The sequence below is a fragment of the Mchenga conophoros genome, linkage group LG5 (genome assembly GCF_057382185.1).
Source record: "Mchenga conophoros isolate Kocher_MC1m ecotype Shallow Benthic linkage group LG5, M_conophoros_male_GT1.1, whole genome shotgun sequence".
NCBI lineage: Eukaryota > Metazoa > Chordata > Actinopteri > Cichliformes > Cichlidae > Mchenga > Mchenga conophoros.
In genome coordinates this window covers 17,343,282-17,369,730 of record NC_140530.1, presented here as the reverse complement: position 1 = coordinate 17,369,730, position 26,449 = coordinate 17,343,282, and the positions used below count along the sequence as shown (strand labels likewise).

At 38.8% G+C, this 26,449-nt stretch overlaps 4 protein-coding genes across 8 annotated transcripts; 2 read left to right on the top strand and 2 right to left on the bottom strand.

The window, feature by feature from the left end:
• Positions 1–1,365: 1,365 nt before the first annotated feature.
• LOC146574228 (protein S100-B-like) lies at positions 1,366–2,402 on the top strand. The gene is made up of 3 exons (XM_085275545.1): positions 1,366–1,452; positions 1,647–1,790; positions 2,205–2,402. The coding sequence occupies exons 1-3, from the start codon at positions 1,447–1,449 to the stop codon at positions 2,352–2,354; spliced, it is 300 nt and encodes a 99-aa protein (XP_085131671.1). The 5' UTR covers positions 1,366–1,446; the 3' UTR covers positions 2,355–2,402.
• Positions 2,403–3,937: 1,535 nt separating this feature from the next.
• LOC146574227 (peroxisomal succinyl-coenzyme A thioesterase-like) lies at positions 3,938–8,789 on the bottom strand. Of its 3 annotated transcripts, XM_085275543.1 has the most exons (11): positions 8,707–8,789; positions 8,312–8,535; positions 7,681–7,780; positions 7,359–7,549; positions 7,104–7,279; positions 6,877–6,993; positions 6,667–6,746; positions 4,803–4,896; positions 4,604–4,684; positions 4,247–4,382; positions 3,938–4,130 (listed from the first exon to the last, which is right to left on the bottom strand). In XM_085275543.1, the coding sequence occupies exons 1-11, from the start codon at positions 8,787–8,789 to the stop codon at positions 4,030–4,032; spliced, it is 1,383 nt and encodes a 460-aa protein (XP_085131669.1). In that variant the 3' UTR covers positions 3,938–4,029. The 3 variants fall into 3 exon arrangements, with proteins under 3 accessions (XP_085131669.1, XP_085131668.1, XP_085131667.1); XM_085275542.1 differs by lacking the exon at positions 8,707–8,789 and having other exon boundaries at positions 8,312–8,695; XM_085275541.1 differs by lacking the exon at positions 8,707–8,789 and having other exon boundaries at positions 3,938–4,382; positions 8,312–8,695.
• A 4,601-nt stretch (positions 8,790–13,390) lies between these two features.
• On the top strand, positions 13,391–19,313 carry sys1 (SYS1 golgi trafficking protein). Of its 2 annotated transcripts, none has more exons than XM_085273699.1 (4): positions 13,391–13,540; positions 15,483–15,739; positions 15,833–15,900; positions 16,162–19,313. In XM_085273699.1, the coding sequence occupies exons 2-4, from the start codon at positions 15,578–15,580 to the stop codon at positions 16,400–16,402; spliced, it is 471 nt and encodes a 156-aa protein (XP_085129825.1). In that variant the 5' UTR covers positions 13,391–13,540; positions 15,483–15,577; the 3' UTR covers positions 16,403–19,313. The 2 variants fall into 2 exon arrangements, with proteins under 2 accessions (XP_085129825.1, XP_085129824.1); XM_085273698.1 differs by having other exon boundaries at positions 15,457–15,739.
• On the bottom strand, positions 19,307–26,292 carry LOC146574225 (neuritin-like). 2 transcript variants are annotated; one of them, XM_085273701.1, is made up of 3 exons: positions 26,012–26,292; positions 24,930–25,080; positions 19,307–24,182 (listed from the first exon to the last, which is right to left on the bottom strand). In XM_085273701.1, the coding sequence occupies exons 1-3, from the start codon at positions 26,061–26,063 to the stop codon at positions 23,954–23,956; spliced, it is 432 nt and encodes a 143-aa protein (XP_085129827.1). In that variant the 5' UTR covers positions 26,064–26,292; the 3' UTR covers positions 19,307–23,953. The 2 variants fall into 2 exon arrangements, with proteins under 2 accessions (XP_085129827.1, XP_085129826.1); XM_085273700.1 differs by having other exon boundaries at positions 24,930–25,083; positions 26,012–26,290.
• Between the last annotated feature and the right edge of the window lie 157 nt (positions 26,293–26,449).

The window sequence follows — 26,449 nt, the reverse complement described above, 5'->3', positions numbered from 1 at the left end:
GAAAGGCCTCCAGAAAACTTGAAGAATTATTGCTCAAGACCAATTTAAAAAACTGCTCCGTGGAAGCAAAATATAAAGAAATGAGGAATGACTCAAGAATTGTTCACAGCACTGTAAGTTGTCCTTTGTGTATTTTTGGACAAGTATTGTTGAAAAAGAGGTACTCAATTTGCATGTGATAGGTATTGATAATGGAGCTTTATTTAAACATCTTCTTGAGGACGTTCTTGTTTTTTTTAATGATATTTCTTAAATAATGTGAAACGAGGTTATGTTGAATCCAGGTCATTAGAAATGAACTGAAACTACACTGTTTATGAACATAAAATGCTTCTGTTTTAAATTAATATTTTTATATTACTGACTAATTCGCTGAGTGTATTCAACATGTGAATAATCTGGACCTTGTTTTTTCTTCCAGGAGGTACAAGGGTGGAAAATCATACTGATATACTAATTATACTAATATACTGATAGGAAAAGCATGTTGTACATTTCCAGACCATATTCGCTACAATATAATGCAATTTATTGATTAAGCCCCAGCAATGCCCCCAGTAATCATGTCTAATTTATAAGAAACTCGCCCCCACCACCCCATCTGCCTTTGTGGAGCACATTAGTTCTCTGTCATGCTTTTTTTATGCTGTATCGTATAGCCATATTCTTACTGTAATGAAATGGATTTCCATTTGAACTCTTTAGAGCTCCTTTAATGGGAAGGCACAGGCAATTCCAGCATCTCTTCCTGTTAAGACCCCAAACACAGCACTGAGTTAAGAATACAACTGAAGCTCTTACTGTACTATCTCCATGTGACACGTATGGCAGTTCACTGGGATCGGTTTTTCACAACTGCTTTAGAGCCTTAAGACAAATGCAAATAGTTGCATCTGTAAATTAGATTACATCACATAAAGCAACTGAATTCTCTCTTTTGCATAAGGACAAAATCTTGCTTGGTGACTAATAATTATTTACTCTTATCAGACACTGTCAGATATTACTGGCCTTCATTTGAGCTCAAAGAAATCTCACTGAGATGCAGATCTGCAGATATTTAACACTTTTAAAGTCTCTTGTAGTTCTTGACTTTCTGTTACTTGTGACCTCATGGTTCTCAGCAAAGTATCCATTATGTGCTCATCTGAGGTTAGCCTTCATTTAAGCCTCATGTTAAGCTAAGTGCTGAAAAAAATAAATAAATAAAAATGCATACAGTATATTGCTCACATAAAGACTACTGCACACACACTTTACAGGCAAATGGTTCTTGGTTGAAGCTTTGACCACTAGGATCCATTAGTTGTGCATTACATGGTGAGTGTGAGACGATTGATCAATACAGTTTAGTGTGCGAGGTAATTTGAGCGAGGCAGAGAAGTCGCAGCTCGAAAAGCCTTCAGTCACACTGAAGATCCCTGGAAGACAGAGGAGGTTCTACAGATGGAGGTAAGAAAGACAAAATGCTCCCTATGCAAAACAGATTTTTCTTTAAATGTTGTCCTACAAGATCAGGATACAAATATGCTGTTATTAATGCATGCTTATAGTGTATTTAATGAAGAAAATCCAACAGACGGACAATTAACTTCTTTGTGTGGCGAGACAAAAGAACGGGAACTGATTCAAATTGTTTGTCTCAGGCCACAAAGGATGCTATGTCAGACCTGGAGAGCAGCATGATCACTATTATCCAAACTTTCCACCAATACTCGGGTCAGAAGTGCAATCTGAAGAAAGCAGACCTTAAAGAACTTATCAACAATGAGATGAATAATTTCATAGTGGTAAGATATCTTCTGCAAAGCGGGTGTGTTTATGACAACAATAATAAGCATGCATCAATTTGTTGGCACGCAGCACAGTGTGTATTTAAATAAGAAAAAAACTGCACAGAATTTCACAAACATTATTGATGGATTTAAAATTTATACGAGCAAAGCATGTACAACTAACTAAGGTTGCTTGGGGCTGTAGTGGATTTTTATTTGCTTCCTTTTCAAGCGTTGACACGCTGCACAGCTGAGTCTCAGAGATATTAAAAATATATTAGATAACTAACAATTTTCCTTCTATTCCGGTGTAATTAAGATTTAAGCCTAGTAGAGTTAGTGGTGATGCTACAGATTTATCAGTGTTATTAAATATACTGTCCATTTACTACTAATGATGAACTTTAATGCAATTTTCCTGCTAAACAGAAAATCAAGGAGAAGGACACACTGGATAAACTCTTCGCTGACCTCGACCAGAACGGAGATTTGGAGATCGACTTCAAAGAGTTCATTGCCCTCATCGCCATGGTCACCTCTGCTTGCAATGAACTGTTTATTCCAAAGCAACAGAAATAGTTTGCATGCACATGAATTACTCATTTAAAGAAAGTATGTTTTGTTTTTTGTGAGACTGGGAGACTCTTATTAGTCATGCAGTTTGATACTTTTTGTTAGTATGGAAATGTTTGCTGAATACACTTACCAGTCACTTTATTAGGTACACCTATTCAGCTGCTCATTAACACAAATATCTAATAAGCCAATCACAAGGCAGCAACTCAACAGATTTAAATATGTAGACATTGACCTTTTAAGTTCTGTCAGAGAAGAATGGCCAGATTGATTTGCGCTAACAGGAAGGCAGCAGTAACTCCCTCTTTACAACCAAAGCACAGCATCTCTCAAGGCACAAAATGAAACCTCAAACCTTGAAGCAGATAAACTACAGCAGCAGACGACTACTCCTATCAGCTGAGGCCACAATGGAAGACTGAAAAATGTTGCCTGATCTGATGAGAGTAGATTTCAACTGTGACATTTGGACGGTAGAGTCCGAATGTGATGTAAGCAAGATGAACTTTTAGATCTATGGATCCTGCAGTTCAGGCTGGTGGTGGTGAAATAGTGTGGGGATATTTTTTGGCACAGTTTTGGCTATTTAGTACCAATTGGGTTTAAACACTACAGCATACCAGTGTATTGTTGCCGAACCTGTCGATCCCTTTATGACTGCTGTGTACCCATCTCCTGATGGCTGCTTGTAGGAGGAAAACAAAATGTCATAAAGCGCAGATTGTCTCAGACTAGAATCTTGAACATGAGTTCAGTGTCCTCAAAAGGCCTCCACAGTCACCCGACCTCAATCCACCTTTGGGATGTGGTGGAACACAAAATTTGCATCATGGATGTGCAGCCAACAAATCTGCAGCAACTGTGTGGCACTATCATATCAAGATCTCTGAGGCATGTTTCCAGCACCTTGTTGAATCTGTTTCAAAGAATTAATGTAGTAATGAAGGCAAAAGAGGGTCCAAACGGACACCACCAATGTATACCTAATAAAATGGCTGGTGAGTTTCTAATATAGCATGTGTGGAATATGTATTTGAGAAACAAAAATATATAAACGTATGATACTTCCACATATTTGTCTGTCATTACTAAACATTTATGCTCATCTGACAGAATCGATAAGCTACAGCAGTACTGAGACATGTTTAACAGATGCTGCTTCACAACATGCCCTCTGAAGCAAGGACGTCTTTTTTTTTGTTTTGATTACACACTCCTCTCTCCCCTTGTGAGGAGTCAAAAAGGTGAGGAAAGGAAACGAGGATACACAAACTGAGAAATAGGAGGAAAGGCCAAGCTGACTGGTTCCATCTTTTAGAAAGACAAATAACAGACGTGTGTGTACATGTAATGCAGTCCAGCTAAGAAAATTAACACCTATACTACTTGTTGAGTAGTATAGGCACAGCTGTACCTGACAGCCCAACATCTGTGGGTCTAAACTGCTGAAAGCTTTCTTTTCCTTTGTACGGTGCAGACTGACTCATACTGAACTGGCTGTTTTGATAGCAACCAAACAGCGACCTCTTGTGGCCCAAATAGTTTTTAAATGAGTTTTATTTATTTATTTATTTTTTAAAACCCAAGTTGCACACCAGTCGTAGGACATCTTTCACAGCTCAAACAAATGCAGGATTTCAGAATCATGTTAACGATGGATTATTGTCCATGTGGAGATTCACCGCCTCAGATGGGTTTCCATAAACTCTAGGATCCTCTTCCAGGAATCTTCTTGAGCAGCAGCGTGGGGTGCGGGGTGACCTCCCCACAGAGTGAATACTGCAGGGAAGAAAAACAAACAAACAAAAAAACCCAAAAACAACCAACTGCAAATTTATTTACCATTATATATTGTATTCTTAATAAAATACAATGAGAGGAAAACTTAAGCTCACATTTCTCTGGTTTGGCTCTCCATAGAGACACTCTTGCACACGGTGCGTAGGGTGGCTCGATCAGGTGACCGGCACCGGGATATGACAAGCGGGTAAACAGCTGGGATTTACCTGCAGACCTCAGGGCCTCCTCAATCTGATGACCAGCGATCAGAGTAAACAATGAAACAGTGTGCAGTCAGTCCACACAGACAATATACAAAACTGCATTCAGGTGACTATAAATGACTGTTGTATTCTTAGAGTGTTTTAATACATTTCAGTAGACATCAAGAGTCTCCAAATAATATATACAGGACAACATAACATTTAAAATGTAATCTGTAATTGTAATTAAAGTAAAATAAGTTAATTTACCACATCTGCATTCTCTGTGCTTGCAGCACACAGATCGTCTTCACCCACTATGTACATGAGAGGACAGGTGATGTTCTTTACCTACAAAAAGAAAATAAGAGAAAACAAAACAAACAAAAAAACAAACAATAAAGAGCAGAGATTACTGAGCTCTATACACATGTGCTTCTCTATGCATGTGTGATGGGCAGAGAAGAACCTTCTGTTTGTTCTCAGCGGGCAGATTATCCGGCAGAGAGACATGTCTGAAACTCACACGGCCTCGATCATCGAGCTCCCAATGTTTCTGGTCACTTAAAGAGCAGAACAGGACAGAGATGGTACTGTTTGTTAACATCTACTCATGAAAATCTTAAAAACAGCGATTACTATGTCAGCCCTGGAGTAGACGGAGGACCCTGAACTAGATAAAAGTCCAGGTTACAATTATGTTTTTGGACCACAATATACTTTTGTAAGGTACATCACCACACTGGAGTTTAAAGACTCAATATGATTGAAGTTAAGACTTTCAAGTAGAATTCATTAGGTTTTACGAGAGCATTTCATTAACTGTTGCAAAATCAAAACAAATTTACGAGAGAGGTAGCAAAAACCTGCAGCTAAAGTGCATCACAGAATTATTTCCATGGTTAAAAAAAAAGAACTTCACAACACCTAACCAAGTCAAGATCACTCGACAGATACAGTCGTATCACCGTTAATGTGTGCAATCAGCAGATGGCTTTTATGGGTCAAGATTATTCTGTACCAGAATGACTGGGAAAGAAAAGCATGGCAAGGAAAAGGAAAAAGGTCATGAAATTAAGTACAACATATCATCTGTAATTAAATGTTACCCAGGTCTGACACACTCCACACACCCAATAAAGAGTTTGTTGGGTGCTTGTTAGTTTGTTGCCACAGCAAAGCCAAATTAGTTTAACTGATTTCAAATGATTGTCAACAAATACCCCACAAATGTAGCAGAGTAATTTTCCTAATATGAGCCCTTTCCTAACATTTGAGACACAGCGCTGCTATCAAATTCAAGCAGACTTCATATTTTTCTCAGTTTAGAGATTTTCTTTGCTCCATTGTGACTAAAGTAGGAGTTTATGAAATGTGCAAATCATTGCACCAACTGTTTTGGAATTGGGGCTGTATATTGCACTTAAAGCATACTGTAAACACATAATTTCACTGAAACTCAACATAACCTTGCCCCAATCAGGTTCACCATAAGTTACCACCATGATTTATCCAGATTAAAAGAGAGCCACAAAGTACACTATTATAATCAGTCCTTATGTTTAAAATTTGTTAGACTGCCCATCTTAATGTGGGATTTTGTTAAAAATCCACTGGAGAGGTGTACAGAGGCCATGCTATCAAAATAAAAAGCATCACTGTCCAGAAATCAAAACCAACATTAAAATAAGAAATATCTATAAGTACTCTGTACTTATAAGTGACACCAGAAGTGAATGGTTCAAATAGACTGGATCCGGTCCCGTACCAGCAGACTGAGAGACAGCTTCTTCCATCAGGCCATCAGACTGCTGAACACGTCATAGACACCTCAGCTTCACTACTGGAACTTGAACATTATGCACTCCACACTGTATATAAATGCCACTTGTTTTGCACATATTCAACTCTGTATATTTTATATATTTTATTATTATTATTATTATTATTATTATTATTATTATTATTATTATTTTTTACTATTTAATTTGTAAAAATGTGTATACACACACACACACACACACACACACACACACACACACACACACACACACACACACACGTAGGAAAATATTTAGTATACACATCCAGAAATGCATACACTATTATATATTGTACATATATTTATTAGTTTCAGGTTGGCCATTCTTGTATTTTGCTTGTTTGTGTTGTTGTGTTTGCACATCTCTGTTGCTTGTGGGGCTCGCACACAAGAATTTCACTCGCATGTGCTGTGCCAGTGTGCCTGCACATGTGATGTGACAATAAAAGTGATTTGATTTGATTTGATTTGATTTGATTTGAGAGTAGAATCTAAAGTAACCAGCCATTACCTCTCAATCATTTTGGTCTTGCCATCTTCATCTAACAGCGGGCTTCCTACTGGCCCGTTAATACAAATCAAACATGATGGCTGGAAAGGGGAACAAATGAATGTTAACGTCATTCATAATTGCCTGTCTATCAGATTTGTATTTTTCATATGCAAATAACAATGTGATGATCATACGGCAGATTTCAAAACAGGTGAGTTTGGGACGCACTTTAACACCAATCCTAGTGGCGATGCGAAGGGTCAGACAGACTCCAAAGGAGAGGCCAATGACCCCAATTCTGTCTGCATCGACCTGACAGTAATCTTGAAGTAGCTGGAAGGCTGACTGACCAAACAAAACATTTTAAGAGAGTGACAAAAACATTACAAACAAATACAAGGCTGTTAGGTTAAATCCAGTGCTTATACACTGAAACTCAGACAAAGTTATCCTACTTTGAAATACAAATCGGCAACACTCATTATGTCTGGTGGTCCAGGTAAGTCTTTGTGCCCCATGTAGGCAACAGAAAGACTCGCGAATCCCCTGGAGGCAAAAAGTGCAGAGCGGTACTCCGACAGTCCTCCACCCATTCCCCACAGATCCAGCATAGCAGGAAAAGGGCCCGGGCCTGCAGGAAATCAGCATGTGAAGTTCAGTGACTGCTGACTAAGGCACTGCCAATAAATGCCACTTCAGTGAACGCTCACCAGGGGGTAAGAATAATGTTCCTACAATTTTGTTCTGACGAATCTCTATTCTCCTCACTCCTGGCGCCATGTACCAGCGCTCAACGGTTGCAGCTGCCAGCTCAGTGCTCTGCCCCTCACTGGGTGAAGTGTGGCCCTCCAGTAAGGAGATGTTCACTATGTATGGCGTCTCCACGTTTCTTTTCCTAAGCCTGTGATCAGCATTTATATTTACACAGAGAAAGAAGCAGTCAGTGAAGCCAGAAATGTAGAATGAATGAAAGAATCCTTTAGCTGTATTTTTAAGTGCGCAACATAAGAGGCAGCTGGATTTGAAACCTGCCTCAAACCTTCTCTGCTTCTGAGTGCAGGCTCCAAAGCCCAGAAGAGTCCCATCGGCTCACAGCCTAAATAAGAACCTCCAACTGAATGATCGCTGGTCACTATTCAGGTAAGAACAGAGACAAAAATAAAATGAAACACTGCCTGCATAAAAGCCTGGTTAATATCTCTTCACACAATCTTTACTGTCTCCTTGTTAAAACGGAGTCTGATTATTTTCTTTCTACAATATAAAGTGCCTTGAAGCTACTGTTGATAAGAAATGGCGTGCACGATATAAATAAAATAAAATTGAACTGAAGTGAATTAATATAACATGACTGCCACAGGATGTCTCCACAGTAAACACATTAAATATTAACCTGTGACTTTTATCAATAATTACTTGCAGCTTGCAGATTAAAATGACAAACACTTTGTTCAATTTAATTTCAGCATGTTTGTTTTTTGCTCCATTTTGTTTTTAAATACAATAAAAAAGTCAAACCCTGCCACTGGCACAGTGAGCATCTCAACATTATTGCCCTGCTTATATGTCCCACATGCCAGCTGCTTTTATTTATGTGGACATCTATATATTACAGAAACTGTCTACTATGTCACCCAACAGCACTTAAGAGTATTTCACTCACAGTTGATGCTCCTGCTCGCATTTGTTGTATAATGAGCAAACGCCTCCCACAGATCTCCCTCCTCACTGTGCATTTGTGCGCATACTGTGACAGGATAATTTTGAGACAGGAAACGCCCTTTAATGCTGATCTGTTCATCTATGAGCGCACGAACAGGAGCGGCTGACAGCAAAGGGCTTTGTCTAAAGCTGCTCTTCCTCCGAACTTCACCTGTTAAAAAACAAACAAACATATATATACACACACATACAAATAAAACCGAGAACTTCTGATACAGACACTCTTCAGGCATGTACAGATTGAAAAAAATGATACTGATCATCTTTGATATTTAAAAAAAAAAGAGAGACCCTCAAATATTATTCTTACCAACAGCACGCTGAAGCCCGGGCAGTTTCCCACGCACACTGATGCACGACATCATCCTCTTTTCTATGAGCTGCCATATTCTTGTCACACTCATATGTGCCCTAAACATTATGGTCTTTCTTGACACTATAAACACAAAGTAAATATCAAATACTAAAACACTTAAAATCAAAGTAAAGGGTTAAATATCAATAACTACAACTAATCCAAGGTTGGACAGCATGCTCTGCTGTCAGGTTCTGTCTAAGACTTGCTCTTGTGTTAGAGATTAACCTTAGACCTTTGTCCTTTTCACATGTGCACTGTATTTTTTTTTTTAAAAAAAACAAAGAACTGCAAAGCTTTGTAACTTGGATTTCTTTTAAGTCTGCCTTACTAATGTGAATTAATAATGCTGTTACAATTACTGTTTAACTTGAGTTCTGAATTCATGATCAGAATCATCCACCATACATTCAGGTTTCACCCACATGTGACTATTTCCCGTGAGCGTCAAGCTAGTCTTGATCCACCCATCACTTCTATACATTTTCTAAGGAAAACTGGGAAATAGGTGCAGTGATTTACTAAAACATGCAAACTTATACAGAAATATGAAGCAAAAGCTGAGTTTATACCAATCTAACGAGCGTGAACGTCAATATTCTCCAACACAGTCATTTCTTGAAGTAGTCTTTAGGAATACTTCTCCAGGCTTCTTGAAGGACATGCAAAGCTCCTCTTTGGATATTGGCTGCCTTTGGAGGCTAATCCATTGTGTTTTCTTTCCAGGTGTGTTTTTACTGAACTGGCAGTGTGTTTGTGATCACTTCTGAAAAATGTAGCTGTTGCCAATCACATGCTTTCTGACTGGCTAAGGCTGACAGCACATTTCGACATTCATAATTCCTTCAATTTTAACAAGTTCTCCCCACCCCTTCCTGAAATTCATCCCTAAACCACGACATAGTCCCCAGCTTGTTTTACAGATGACTGCAGACACTCGCTGTTGTACCGCTCTCTTGACCTCCTCTAACAATTTGAACCAAAATTTAAAAGCTGGATTGAAATAAAATATAAAACGTGGGCTGGCTCGAGATTTTTGCACAGTACTGTATCTTAACCTGATAATGCCATACTCAGATGTGTTAATGGAAGCAGATTTTTTTTTTAAAGAATCGTATAAAACTGAATCCAATTTCACTGAGTATAGAGTACATGTGCACAATATTAAGGTACAAAGCCTCAATTTTCACCAGGGGGGAAAAATACTAAATTATACTTTTTCGCTGTGTTTAATAATTATTTTAGCATAAAGTATGAATCTGCAAAAAGAAAAAAAAGGAAAATAAAATGACATAATTACCTCTGAAAGGTATTTGGAAAAATAAAACTGGAGCAATAAGCCTGGAAACCGTCAATAAAAGTGAAAAGCTTTCGCAAGGTGAAAAGTGGATGTTCAGGTGGTCGGTTGCAGCTGCACAAACGCTCGTCCCATATCCCCCAACTGCAAATCTTTAACTTGTGAACCCTTTGCCCAAGCAGAGGAACCGTTTCACATACAGATTAACTCAATATACTATATATATATATATATATATATATATATATATATATATATATATCTATATCTATATCTATATATATATATATATATATATATATATATATATATATATATATATATATATATATATATATATATATATATATATATATATTTAAAAAAGCAAGGCCAAACAACATTACCTTACAAACGCAGTGGCAACCAGTGCACACAAAGCTCCGACTAAGAAAAAGGCTAACTTTAAGTTAAAAAAATCAGGAACACCTGGCAAGGGGGGCGTGCCAGATCTGGTCACCATGGGTTGTATAATGTTTTCTTTTTAAAATCATTAATCACGAAGTCAGTCCTTTCTAAAGCTCAGAACTCACCTCCCAAAAGCTTCACACATCGACGAGCCTGAAAGTGGTTCAACTTGACCCCAACTAGAAAAAAATAAATCCTCTTATAGCCTGATAAGTTCCAGAAAAAAAGACTTTTTACTTGATACCAGACTGAATTGTCCATTTCCATTTCCTCCTATTTTAAATAAGAAAACTTTATTATTAGTGAAATACAGTATTTCTGAGCAGAGATGGGCAGTAACACGTTACTGTAATCTGATTACTTTTTTCAAGTAACGAGTAAAGTAAGGGATTACTATTGCAAAAACGGCAATTAGATTACCGTTACTTTCCCGTAGGAACGCTGCGTTACTGCGTTACTAAAACCGTGATTTTTTTGCGAGAATGTCTCACGACAGTGACGTAAGTGAGTGCGCCGTTAGTGACAACAGCTGTGTGCAGATCAACAATGGATGACATATTGATTGCGGGAGAGAATATGAGCGTGCAGCGTTTAAAGCGTGGAAGTACTGACCTTACTTTGAGTTTGATTCCATAAAAAGTGACAAAAACATTAGTGTCCATCGTGCGTGGGAAGAAAACTTCTTTTTACAGCGAAAAAAACCCCTAAACTTCCAAGCAAGTACTGAGTGCGCAACGACGTAATGGGAAATTCACAGAGAAACTCGCGGATTCTTCAACTGACCGCGGCACACCTGCACCAGGGTAAACCTCCGTCTACCTCAGTCCTGCTTTACAGGTGAAAATAGAGCAACAGGACCGCTAGTCTTTGACTTTATTTATTTTCTGCTGTGTTTTACTTGCATCTATTTGAAAGAGTGAGTGTAAACACAAAAAATATTTTATTTTATGTGTTGGAATGTGCAGAAAATAGGTTTAAATGTTAAACTAATTTATTCAAGTCAGAGAATGTTGCATATAATTAAATTTTTGCTTGATGCATAAAGTTAAAAGATTAAAACTGATAAAACAAGTTAAAAAAAGAGACTTTTCCATTTGATTACATTTTGTATGATGGATTATGTAGAAAAAGTAGAATTGGGCTGAAAGCTCTATCGCTTTATCATCTATTCAGGTTGTAAATCGTGTTTTTACAAAGTAACTAAGTAACTAAGTAACTAAGTAATTAATTACTTTTGAAAATAAGTAATCAGTAAAGTAACGGGATTACTTTTTGGGGGAAGTAATCAGTAATTAGTTACTGATTACTTTTTTTAAGTAACTTGACCAACACTGCCCAGGAGGCATCCTTGTCAGATGCCTGAACCACCTCAACTGGCTTTTTTTTGATGTGGAGGAGTAGTCGCTCTACCCTGAGCCCTTTCCGGATGGCCAGACTCCACAACCTATCTTTAAGGGAAAGGTCAGCCACCCTTCGGAGGATGCTCATTTCCGCTGCTTGTATCTGCAATCTCATTCTTTCTCATTCTTTCACTACCCAAAGCTTGTGACCATAGATAAGAGTAGGGACATAGATCAACCGGTAAATCGAGAGCTTCGCTTTTAAGCCCAGCTCTCTCTTCACCACAATGGACTGGTACAGCATCCACATCACTGCAGCCACAGAACCTATCCATATGTCACCAAGGAATTGCTTAGCTGCCACAGTGACCTCTTTCTCGGTGATGGATGACTTGTCCCCGCTCGTCTTCAGACTTTTGGTGCTGTAAGCCAGGGAGATGGCTCCACAATCCAATGAGAGACCCCAGGTTTAAACGGAGCCCTAACTCTGGCTGGATTAGCAAAGCAGACAAATAACTGGTCAAATAAATACACATTCTGAATTAATCAACATAGAAAACGCAGCAGACACAGGTAATGCAGCCCAACTCCCTCAGGGAGGTGTCTGTGAAGCCATGGATTAAAGACTGGCGACCAAGTGCTCACCCTTGGGCAGTCACTCTGCACCAGGGAAGGGCCCTGGTAACCCTATCCCAGGCAGGATGAACTGTTTTCTAGAACTTCTACTTGTAGGTGTTTTTAAAATGGTCTTGTCTGGTCCCTGACCAAGGACTAGGGTTGGCAACTGTCCTGTTTTAGCAGGGACATCCCATATAATCAGCAAAATTGGTTCATCCCTTATTCTACTTTAAATGTTATGTTATGTATGATCATTACATGCAATGTCACATATAGTGCATATTTACACTATGCCCAGCTGGTTGTGCATTGTGCTTCTGGCACTCCAGAGTGTCCCTTATTTGATAATTAAAAAGTTGGCAACCCAAACCAGGACCAATTTGCCATGGAAAATCCTACCAGGGGGGCAACCCCCTCACCTCCATGAAAACATAGCCCCTGGGAGACACAAACCCCTCCACCACTATAAGGTAGTTATTTTTAATATCAATAGTAAAAAGACAAAAAAAAAGGAAAGGAGGAAAAAAACCCAATGAAAACAATTTTTTAAAAAACCCAACATGTTAATATGCCCTTCCTCCTTTGTCTGTCTGGATATTTTAACAGCTTCTTATTAATTATTATTTAAACGTTTATCATTTTATTTCTTTATCGATTTAGATATGCAAAAAGTAAAATTCATAATTTTTTGCAACCGTTTGGAAGTTTTAACTTGGTAGATTTTCAAAATAAATGTAGCTAGTTCATCAAAAAAAAAAATTCCGAAACGAAAAATAACCTATTATGAACAAAACAATTATAGACGTTGCTTTTTGATGAATTACGAGACATTTTTATTACACACTGTTGGCAAATAATTAATGTCGCAGGAGTGACAGTACATGGGTTTTCAGGAATAGAACGGAAGTATTTTACTTTGGCAGTGACTAGTTGGTCATGAAGTTTTCTTTCCGGGCAAACTGTTCTGACTTCCGTGTTGTTAACAGGGTTTAGCTAGTCCAATGTAGTGTACGATGAGGCCCGGTTAAGTAACGACAGAATTTGGGGAACTTTGAAGAGCCATAGGGATTATCGTTGATCCAGCATCCTTAAGACTTTCTGACCCGCGGGCAGGTCCGTATCACTTCCAGACCGCTCTCCTTCAAACACGATGAAGCTTTAACTTAGCGCCGACTCACCCTCTGTAATGTTTACAGGTTTTAGGCTGGGAGATAAAAGCCTTCGCGAGTTAGCCTTCGTTTTTATGTTTAGTTGAGCTTAATATAAATAAATAGATTTGAGCCATTTAGTCTCCCGCCTGTGAGCGATCACATGATATTACATTGGCTTTTGCTAATCTGCGAGTATGTGTTGGTCGACGGCTAAGCTACCTGTGCTATCGGGTTTCTCTGTGTTCACCTAACCCTAACCTACCATCACCATAACATTACAACCCCGATTGTTACTGAGCTACCTCGGTGTTTATTTAAAGCAGGATATTGTGGGTGTGATTTAACTGAGATCCGAGTTAAAGCAGAAGCGGATGTCTTCATTAAAGCCTCGATGCTGTTGTGGAAGTTTCAGGTCAAAAATGTCAGCATTGGTGTGTTCACCTGAAGACAAGTTGGATATATTATTGGATTAATTCTTAAAGCCATTAGTGGTCATGCCATTAAAATCGCTAAATGTGACTTGGTGTGTCACTCCATCTCACATCATCAGCTTTGTTCAACATTTTCTGCTCGACCATGCCCGATTTGCCAGAACTTTGTCCAAAGTTTGGACACATGTAATGATTGCTATGAAATTTTACCCTCATATATCAAGTATTAGCAGTCCGGGATTCGGGTTAGGGTCTTACAATGCACTATTAGTCACACCTCATGTGCATCACATCCTGGTCTTGCAAGGCTACTCTAGTGAAATGGATCAATGAAAATGAAATATTTCATATATTTAACACAATTTATTATCTCTGTTATATTTAGAAAGCCATCTGGAAACTTTAGAACTGTGTTTTGTCCGGAATAGACTGTTTTTGTGATAAAACTTAACATGTTTGTGTAATCCAGCACGAAAATTGGATGTAAATGGCATTAATTTAGCATTCTTTTGGACATCATCTACAATTCAATTCAATCTACAGTTCGCAAATGATCACTAATTGTCTTTTGCAATGTAAAGCTTTTGCTCAAATGTGCAACTTTATTGGGCTGCTTGATGTTTTTTTTGTCTGTCTTTCTTTCCTTCTGAACTAGCCAATACTCGACATTTTTTGATGTATCTCTCTCAAATTACAGATACTGGTTTACTAGTACAAAGCTCAGGCGTTTATCTTCAGTGGTTTTTCATGTTCAAATATTTCCTCATTTTTTTAATGTATGGAAAAAACTAAAAAGTATCTCATATTTCATTTTTTTATCGTTGCCCAAAATTATACCGGTATTACCATGAATGGTATGATATGGCCCAGCCCTAGCAACCATTATATATGTCCAAGCTTTGGACCATAACATTTTTTGGGAAATATGAGCTGGTCAAGCAGAAGATCTACGGTGAATTGAGATGGAAATAAATGCTTACACATGCACAAAGATGAAAGATAAGACAACACTGTAGTGATCTGCTGACCTGTTTTTAGTGATTATTAACTGCTGCTGATGTGGGTGCAAAGGTCATGAGGACTGCTTTATCCTCTGTTGTGTAAACCGATAACAACATAAACTTCTACACTTTACTCCTCACACATTTCATCTCATCTCCTGCCTTTTTACCCCCCATTTGTACAGGAACTATGAATGCAAGCACATAGTTTACCTAGACTGACTTTTGCGAAAGCTTAAGTCAACCGGACTAACCGTGTTAAGTGCCCGAAGTGTACTAAACACTTTGTTCCGGACATCTGTTTATTTTCTACTTAAGTGCAAAGCAGCTGGCTGTAGCTATAATCTTCCCTATTTCTGTCTAATAAATATATTAAAGCAGGATTTAAAACCAAGCTTTGTACTAATCTAATCCTTTTTTTCCCAATGTAACTTTCTGTGTTTCAGATTTTTTATTTTTATTTATTTTTTAGATCACACCCACAAGTCACATCTGATGGGCCAGCAGTTAACAGTTGTTAGCAGTTGTTAACGTCCTTTGTGTCTGTACGTGGAACGTCAGCCAGCAATGGCCACTCATTTCCGTAGCTACATCTGGGACCCGGTCCTCATCGTGTGCCAGATCGTGCTGATGCAGTGCATCTACTACAGCTTTTTGGGCCTGTGGTTGGCTGGAGTGGACAGCCTTGTGCAGAGTAGTCGGTCATTGGACCAGATCTTCAGCTATCAAGTAAGTTTTAAGATATGCGTGCATATGCATTTTTGTGTCGCATATTCGCTCTCTTAAAACTGTAAATGTTAAATGTTTTCTTTGCTTTGATAGGCTCTCGGTTTTGCAACCGTGCAAGGCAGGCTCTCAATGATGGCATTCATCTTGAATTCTCTTACCTGGTGAGAAATATCATCAGTCTTTTTTCTATACATCATAAATGGATGAGATTTGTGTGACAGCCAAACAGCATCCTTTTTTTCAAGCATCCCATGAGGCATTCATTATAAAAGGGTGTTTAGACCTTATTTACATCTGTGCAGTTACACATTTCGTTAAGTGTAAAGGTTGAAAATTTTAAATGTTTACGTAGAAAATGGTCGACATTTAATGTACAGTGATACTCAAACTTTGGCATCTTTTCCGTGTCACTGTTCCTGCAGCGCCCTCGGTCTGTGGTTCTTCATCCGCCGAGGGAAACAGTGCCTGGACTTCACGGTCACCGTGCACTTCTTCCACATGATCGGCTGCTGGATATATAACGCTCATCTTCCAGCTGCCTTGTCCTGGTGGCTCGTCAACATAGCTTGCATGGCGTTGATGGCTGTAATTGGAGAGTACCTGTGCATGCGGACTGAGCTCAGGGCAATTCCAGTCAACACTGGACCGAAATCTAATCTGTGAATTTTCTTTGGTGACGGGCTGAAAGATTGTGAAGGGTAATTCTTGAGGGACTCACTGAGGAGGGTTTTTTTCCACCCTCCACTCTTGGAAAAGAAAAAGAACATGAACCTCTGTCAGCACGCATGTCGGATTTTCGTGCTTTGTCTGTTTCCATCAAGTGGTTCACCCTCCCGGACCTGATCTATTTATTCATAGCTGCACATTAAATATTGGACAGTGCAAATTTGTAGCATATTAAGACACCTGTTTTAAGTCTTTTGAAAGCACATGCCAGTTTACATCCTCCTCTAAACTAAATGACTACAAATGTTTTTTAAGTAAGTTTTTATGTTGAAATTCATTATTTTCATTCCTTAATTTTAAGACATTTTTTTCTGATTGTTGTTAAATTTAGCAGACATACACATACGCAAATTAAAAAGCTCTGTCCTAACAGCACTTTAAAGATGACATCAAAGTTTTAGTTACTGCTTCTTAAAGCTGCTTTTAAACGTTAAATATGGGGAGAAATGTGTTTTTAGACAACAAAAAGGTACAGTGCTTAGCAGATTTATTAGATCATCTGTCACAAAGACAAATATTTTAGAAATCTGTCAAAAAACTTCACCTACAAAAACAAATGTTTCAAATCTGTAATGGATGTAAAACAACAACTGTAATTTGGCACCTTAATAAAGAAAAAGTGCTTTTGCACCATTTTAGCTCTTTTCTTTGGTAAAACTGTAAATTTGAAAATAATTGATAATAATTATATTTTAGTACTAAAAATATCGTTTCAGCTGCACATACTGGTGGATTAACCATTACAGAAAAATAAAAAATTATTTTTATTGGTAATTTAGGGCAGCTGTGGCATAAATCTTACACTGGTGGTCTAATAAATTTGTTAAGCACTGTATGCTAATCAGTAGGTCATCATGTAAATCCAAATATAGGAAAGATTTTATGCGTCATAATTCGAGCTCAATAAGTGGTCCAAAGTAATAAAAACCAGGCTCAATTTGATGTTTCCTACATTCAGCCTCCTAATCCTTGTTAAATGCTTTTCTTTTTGAGTCTGTACCACATTTTGCACAGCAAGCATTGTTGGGTTCTGTCTCTTTATGGCATGATGTATTATGCAAACCGTTTGGCCACTTCGGGGACAGTTTGTCAGCCACCAGCTGCGTTCTGACAGCTGGCTTTGTCTGTGCTTCTGAAAAATTGCTGTTTGGGGAGGATGTGATGGGGAAAGTCCTAAAATGTGCGGCTCTGATGTCTTTTTTTTTTCTCCTTTTTGGAGCAGTGTCAGACTGCTCATTTCGCTGGTGACGTTTAAACTCTTAACAGAATTGACTTTTTGTCTTTAATGTGTTACAGCTCATGCTACACACGCTCGAGATGCTCTTCTTTAGACTATCAGTTTAAAACCTTTGCAGCTTTGATGGTGCGGATGATGCAGTGTCTTGTTTTGCAGTCACGTTTTCCTAAGGTGTGAAATGAGTTTATAATTATGATGCAGGGGGCGATATTGGAAGGTGCAGCCTCAAATTGGAAAGCAGCTCCCATTCAAGCTGCTTTGAGTAGGAACAGAAAAAGCTAGCCTGTCCAAAGAATGTAATCCATCACCTCTCAAGGTAATTAGCGTGGTATATCGATGACTTGTTGTCTTAAATATGCATAATATTATAATGAGGGAGGTCTTGCCTGAGCTGCTAGTAAGCAAGAAGTGAAAAGTGTCAGGATTTCTTCCCATCCTCCCATTTAAGCAGTAGCTTCATATTTACTCCACAGAAGAGATGTCAGGCTTAAAGTCCACTTTGATCTTATGTGGGCCGAACAAGTAAAACTCCAGTTTCTGTCCGTGTACACATTTCATCTTAATGTAAGATAAAAGTGCAATTTTAACAGTATGACTTGGTTTTTTTTACATGATAAAGAAATGCAACGCTATTGTAAATGAAAGAAAACCTGTCAGTGCAACCTGTTGGGCTTCACTGTAAGAAGTAAATGTGTAAAATACAGGAGTCTGTAACTTAATTACTTTGGTGTATTGTGAATGGCAGCAGGGGAGGTCTTATCAGTTGGAAAAGATGTAAAACTTGTGGGGAAAAAAAACTGTAAAAAGTTTAACATTTATGTCCTCCTTCACTTTCAAAGCCATCCAATCGGCCGGATTGGGGTCTTCACCCGACCCGACCGATTCTGGCTCCTGGGCCTTATGTTTTACACCCCTGCTCTATATAAGAGTGAGCCGACTCTTTCAAAAAGGTGAACAACTGTTTCCCGAAATCTCCACAAATTACTTTTTTTTTACTTTGTACAAACTCGTGACTACTCTTTCTAAGTTGCTACTTTGTTATCTAGCAGTGGAACCTCTGAAAGTGTTCACATCACCTTTTGTATCTTAGATTTTTTTGGTAATGTAATTCAATATACAAACTCTGGATAGATCTATTCACATCATTAAATTCCTTGGGGAGAAAAAGAAATTTCTCCTTTCTGGAGATTTAAATGTCTGCACATCTCATGTTGATTATATTAAAAGGGTAAAGTCTTGGAGAGGAAACTGCAGGTGGAAAAACAAAAAAGCAAAAACAAACATTGGCCATCATGCTTCAGACATCAAACATGGCTTCTCTAATGAGGGTATTTCCACATGCATGTCTTTACTTCTCCAAACCTTTTCTGCCCTGGGCCTTGATCCCTCGCTGCAGGAAGTGTCCAGGTGGAAAGCAGCAGATGGGAGAGCACTAACGAGTTGAAAAACGCTGGTTGCAGTTGTCCTTACCCCCACTTTGCTCCGGGGATGACTAAAAACAGAAACTGTAATAGATGGGTTAAAAAGGATCGGCTGCAATCAGTAAATGTACCACCGGTTTCCATCTTAGTGCTGTTACTCTCCTGAAGCCAGTGAGCACACACTTAGGTTTTAAACATTGTGCTTTATTATTATAAACACATTACTTTTCCATATATTGCTTTATACAGTCTTGTAAATTGTGTATTAAACTGAAAAAACCAAACCCTCACATGGATACTGAACTTGGTTTTACATTCAGGAGTTCTTTCCACGTTTGAGCTGTCATTATTAGGATTACTATGGTATCATCATGCTTTGTTCAACAGCAGGGAAAAAAGTCCCCTCTTAAGAAGTGACTATTGTATTGCTCATGCTTTGAGGACATCACAACTTTTTTTTTTTGTATTGTTACCCCCAGGTACACAGTGGATGACGTAACAGCAGTACAAACCTCTTTCTAAAAAAGCTGTGGCATTAGGCAAAAATATCAATAAAAACAGAGTGCATTGTTTTGCAAAAAATTTAAACCCCGTAATTCATGAAAGTAGTCCAAAATAAACATTCTTTAACTTTGTTATTTTTAAATATGTTCTCGTTTTAAAGATGATGCTGTTAAACTACTGGACAGGCGAGTAAAATGACTCTTAGTAAAGAAAGCGTCCCAGAAAACTATGTCAGAAGTAAGGATGGTGCATAATATCACTGAAAGGTTCAGAGAAAATCCAAAGAAATCTCTGTATGCAAGTGAAACGGCTAAAAGCCAATGTTGAAGGTGCGCCCTCACGTAGCACTGCATTAGAAATAGACATGATTATGTTGTGAAGATCAGTATAGCGACTCAGGACCACTGTCAGAGAACAGGTTTGTCTTGTCATCCATAAGAATAAATTAAAACAAACAAAAATAAAGAAACATCCTGATATGTTGTCTTCTCTGGTAGTTGCATAAACTATTAAATCTTACCACCTACATACTAGCAACCATGATATGGGAAGCATTAGTATGTATGGTATGGTAAATTGCAGATATACTATACAAGACAAAAGTATTAGGCCACACCTCTTAATGTTTGAATTTAGGTGTATCAAATCAAGCACGTAGCCACACCTGCAGTCTGCTTGTGAAAGAATGGGTTGTTCTCAAGAACTCGCTGAGTTCTTGAGAACTTAAGTGCTGCCCTGTAGTAGGATGTCGTTGTTACAACATTAGTTGTTACTTTGGGTTTATGCTTTTTGATCTATGCTCTAATTGTCGCAACCACAAATCCCCCTTAAACCCTGAGCCATAACGTGATTCGACTACATGTCAGCTATTGTGACTGGCCTGTTCAGTCCTGTTGATTTTTCCTTTTGAATTTATCCATGTGAGAATAACAATCATTACCTCATTAAAAGGAAAAATAATCATATCTATATGAAGACTCATAAATGTCAGCAAATTCCTGGAGGAAAATTGCTTAAGCTATTGTAGTGGAGAAAACTGCTTAAGCTATTCTCCCCCAGAGTAACAAATATGTTTGGACCCTCAAAAAAACTGACTTCAATAAGAGGAGGAAAAAAATCCCTGCAGTTTATTTATTCCTATCACCTGGCACCGCATATAAAACACTGAGACATGACCACACATAATACACCAGCACAAGCACAAATGACATCAGCCACTTACGTACGTTACGTTGTAGGCTCTACAAAGATTCCCTGCAGAAGTCTAAATCAAGAGTCAGTGGTATTATTGCAAAGTGGAAGCGTTTAGGAACCACAACAACTCAGCCAACGAGTGGTCACATAAAGATACAGAGCAGAGCTGGCGAGCGCTGAGGTGCATAGTGCGTAAAAGCTGCCAACGCTCTGCTGTCTTAGTAACTGCAGAAAGCCTCCTCTTGCATTAACATCAGCACAAAAACTGTCCACTAGGAGCTTCGTGGCACGACTTTTCATAACCGAGCAGCTCCTGTAGGTGTAACATGTGGGTGGCCCAATACTTTTGTCCATCCAGGCATCATTAATGTTAAACAGGCTTTAAAAGAACGTATGGTGGCATCTTCTGCAGAGAACAACTGAACTGTTGAGCAGGTTAACGAGCATAAATTGGGAAAAAATTGATTTCAGAACTACATTTGGTTTTCTCAGCTTCGAAATGCTTGTGGAGTGTTGTTTCAAGAAGTGATGAACACGCTCTTATCTCAAGTGATTTTGAGATGTGACATTCGTAACTATCCATCTCATTATATTTAGCATGGTGTGTTATATTTATTTTAAATAGGGGTTTACATGATTTCCAAATCCAAACATTCTGTTTTATTTGGCTCTTCCCACCTTTTTTGGAAAAGGGATTGCACTTTGAAAGATGAAAGAAATAGAAACAGAGCAAACATGCTGATGGAGTGTAGGTAGGTATGGGGGTGAGGATAATACATCTGCATAACAAAGGATGCAGGCACACTGAGGAGCTAGCGTAACTTCATGCACAGATCAAGACCACTGTACACCATCTCCGAGGTAAAATTAACAATCTGTCCATTTTTCTGAAGCACTGTCACAAAAATCACCATGCACTTGTGATAACATAAACGACTGAATGATCCAACTTTGTTAAGATCATTTTTAAAGCAAATATGTATATATGGACACAGTTTGGGCAAAACAAACAAAAGAGAAACACTATTTCTCCAACATTTGAATTTACTCCGAGCCAAAGGGCTTGATGCTGTTTTAAGAATAAACACCGTTTTTTTTCCATGACACATTCACCAAAATATTAATCACAAAAGACAATTATTACTCATGACATCTCATAGACTTTTGTGCTAAATAGATGCAAGTTATTACACATTAATCTTTCTGTTTCTGAAGTTTGTTATTATTCTCACAATTTGACTTAACAGATAAAAAATTTTTTTTAGAAGAGGAGAACATTGTTTGATATATCAAACACATATCAATGATGTAATCAGTAGAACTTTATGGCAGATTTGTCTTTGAAAAGCCACCCACGTGTATTCTGTCATCTACTGGAGTATGCAGACTACTTTAATGCACAAGGTTAGTAATAGGATGTTAATAGCAAGTGAGCATTTTCTCACAGAAAGTCACAAAAACAAAAATTTTGTTTTTACACAACGATCAGTGGGTTGGAAAATTAAAAGGAGCCGTGGTTTAACTAAAGGTTTAACATGGATCATGTGCAATATACATCCCCTATTTTTTGGTGTCTTTATAGCAGCTATGCAACATCAGCCCTGATGGGCTGAAAGCTTATAAGGAGAAAGGGAATCCAAAGTTGTGTACGAACTGCTTGATTGTCACCTTACTACAACATTTTCTACACTTCAAAACAAGTTAAAGAGTGAATTCACCTCTATAGTGCATACAAATGTTGTTTAGTCATGTCGAGTCTGATTTGGCTCTTTGTTTGATCGGTAACAACCTTAAATAAACAAAAAGTACAGAAATTTGCGTTTGGTCGATAATTTCTATGTTGTAACAATACGTCTCGGCAATAAATCTGAGTATGAGAGCTGCACCCCTGAAAAACTTGTCAAATCTGGTTTGTCATTGTTAAATTGCCAATATACTTTGTTTCTTCAGACTTCGATCGTCCAATCCAATAAGCACCAAACAAGAGTCAGTAGCAGAATAAGCTGAAGATTTGGCAAGGTTTTCATGGGTGCAACCCACATACTCAACTCTGCTGCTCAACCCAAAAATGTGTTTTCCTTACAAATGTGGCAGCATGTAAGGAGAAATTAACAGGCTTTCCAGTAGTATAATATTTAACATGAAGCATTGTTACAACAGAGGACAACCAACCAAACAATAATTTCCTTGGTTTTCGTACCAAGTTTGTAAGGAACTTAAAAGCGGTAAGATGTTATTCTTCATGACGTGTCTCTTTAGTGTTTTCACAGAGCAAAGCTGTGTTTATACAAACTCAGTGGAGGTCAAAAGGTTTATGCTGTAGCTCATAATTAAAGAGGCAGACTGGCATTGTAGTAGTCTGACAGCCCCATCGTCTGTACTACAAGCAGCAGCTGGTTAGCTTAAAAACTGGAAATAAGAGGGTGGGGCAGAACTGCCAGCACAGATCATTCACAAACATTTTATAAATCATTTCTTCAAATTACACAAAAGTGAAAAATATATATATTTAATGACAAGCTAAGCTAAAACTGGTTGCTATGCCTTTCATATTTACTGGTGAGATCTTAAAGTGGGGTCAGTTTTCTAATTTACTTATTGTAAAATCAAACTTTTTCTTTAAGGAGCATGGTGAAATCAGACTTTACACAAAACACACCATGGATGCAATAACTATCTTATATACAAAAATGTGAGCGATGAATAAAAAGTTATTTGGGCTTAAAAACTACAAAAATTAGACGTTATATTTTCACACAGGTAAACTATTGCAAGCTGTGTTTTACTGCACGACATTGTACAGATATATGCGGCAATGTGCCTGCTCCTTGTACAGTGTTAGTAACCCAGAGCCACAGGTGTCTGATAGTAGAATGAGCTGACCAAATTGAATGTGAAATCCACGAGAGTGTGTGCTTTTAATCTGTTTATAATGCAATTCTTTCTGCCACTCCACCCAAAGCTGGAGTATTTGAGAGAATTTCAAACCTCATTCATCACAGACATCAGCGACTCTAGGTCAAAATAATCCTTTGAAACATTTGTGCTCTTAAATCCTTGGCTTTAAGTTTAAACTCTGGAGGACCGAAGCACGGCGAATACGGCGTCCTCCTCACCCAACCCCTGCTCCATCTATGCAGAAGCCCAGCCGGGCCCAGTCAAGGCCAGCATCAGCGGCAAGATGAGGACAGCGCTAGGTGAACTTAGACTGGGAGAGGAGCTGGGACTGCACAGATCAAACAGACTTCCCTGGAAGCGTATCTTCCTGGAGTCCTGCCTCAGAGTCTCCCAGATGGAGCTGACTTCCTCCTGACAGTCGGACAGCGCCGTGAGCGCACAAGTGTGGAAAGCTTCCCAGTGGCTGTGGCAAATAAAAGGATCATCAGTTCAGCACTGTGTCTGACATTTCACTCGGAAGTCATTCCCACAACAGCATGCAGACATGCACTGGCTGTGCCCGATTAATTTGCTTGCCAAAAATCTATCACTCACACGGCTACGAAGGATGCAAGTAAGTCAAGCTGTGCTTTAATTACCATGGCAACTGTATGAGAGAGTGAAACAATATCACAGATGATATTGCAAGTGGGCAATTTTCAACCAAAGGATTGAGTGTAAATCTTTGTCTTCAGTGCACTGTGTTGGGGTTGTGGAGTGCATGCAGTAACAGTGACAAAGAACTTCCCCCGAATTTCATTACTGCTGCAGCGAGGTCATACATTATTTAGCACAATGGCTCAGTGTCTCAGCACCATTCATTTCTCTAGTCTCCTCTTCTCTGGGATTGTGGCATCTGCTCCCTTTCTCTCCAGTATTTTGTTATGAGATGAATATTTCATCCTGTATATGTCTATATTATTGCTCTCAATTACGCCTTATTTGATCCTAATTGAACTGAAAGACAATTTTGTGCACCAATGGGTTTCTTAATCGACCCATGAAAGCTGGTTTCTCTCTGCATTTCTTGTTCTCTCTGCTGAGGTTATCATTTGTATCTTAGTGCATATGAAAGCTCTACTCACAAAGAGTGATGAGAGCTCAAGCTCACAAAACTCTACAAGGAATGTCTCGCTGCTGCTCGTGCACTCGCCGGTAAAGTAATTATCACCTGCACACAGCTGCCACTCCCCTCTCACTGGTCACGTTCTCCTGGTAGTTGTCCATGCTCTCTCCCAGCTCCAGGACACATTCGGAGAAGTCCTTATAAATGTTCTCACACTTCACATCGACAGAGTCTCCTGGCACCGCTAAGGACAGAACTACTGAAAAAACAGATACAGGAGACAGCTTTCTTTACCGCTTTTGTGATGCTTTGTACACTGACAAGCTACAAATAACCATGAGAGACAAATCAGCATCCACTGTAAGTGCACATAAATCAAATTTCTTTCTTGCTAAGTGTCTGGCTTAAGATTTCAGACTACTTTCAGACTTCACTTACGAATATACAACCTTTAAGCAAAGACCTCTCTATTACATTTATAATAATAAATACTATCACTCTTATTTAATTTGATAATTTAATTTGATCAGAAAAACTATGTGACAGGTTGTCAAACTTTCACTTCAGAAGCTGGAAAACCCCACCCCACACTCCATATTTCTTATCAATAATTAAGAGTGAAAAAAAAAAAGGGATCCAAGTTAAATAAAGGTCAGCATCAGAAAACTTTTGTTTATTTTGCCTACCAAAAGATCACATTCATTCGGCTCATGCTCTTCCTGGTCGTCCAGCCCCACAGTTTTGGAGCAACTGCTCTAGACAGATGTAATGTGGTGGAAGGAAAACATTCCTGACCACCGCAGCCCAAAGCTCGCTTTGTCAATAATAAACTGTACTGATTATAAAGTGCATATTTCTGTATTTTAGTAAAAGTGACAGTTGAGTGAAAAAAGAAGAAGAAACCATTCCGTGAGTTTTTGTCTTTAGGTAAGCGTTTCATGTAAGAAAGCTTGCACACTAAGTATAGATACAACACCCAGTAGGCTATCTACCGCCGCTACAAGCAGTTGGCACTGGTACAGGTCTGATAACCATCATGCAACACTGATGGAGATAAATAAGCTTACGGTCACAGCACCTACATTCTGCTGCAGGAAGATTAAAAGAAGAGAAAAAAAGACAGCTTTCTGTTCCAAACCATCCCAACTGGCTCCCACCATAAAGCGACTGAGATTGAGATACCGTACCGGTGGCAAAGGCAACAATCCATCCGATCTTCGTCGACATGAAAAATCCCATATCATCCCATTTCAAGCCGAGCGGAGGGCGCGGGATGCTGCTGAGGCGCCGAAATAAAAAGATAAAAAGCGTCTCTGAGTCACACGGAGGTGATTAGCTGCCCATCATTAATGTGAGTCGATGTGTATCAGTGATTGAGCGCCGATAAACACTTGGTAGGTGTGTATTCACAGTCTTTCCTTGCTCCGGCCGACTGCTGACGTTACCTGCCCCCCGGCGCGCGCTGAGCTCATCTTCCCCCCTTCAGCACCGGACAGTTCTCACCTCCCCGAGCAGGAACCACGGCCCTGCTTCATCACCCGGTGCTTTTATGCTTTTGTTAGACACCTCACACAGGATGTCATCACAGGATCTCAGCTTTTACACATATATACACATATTCCCTC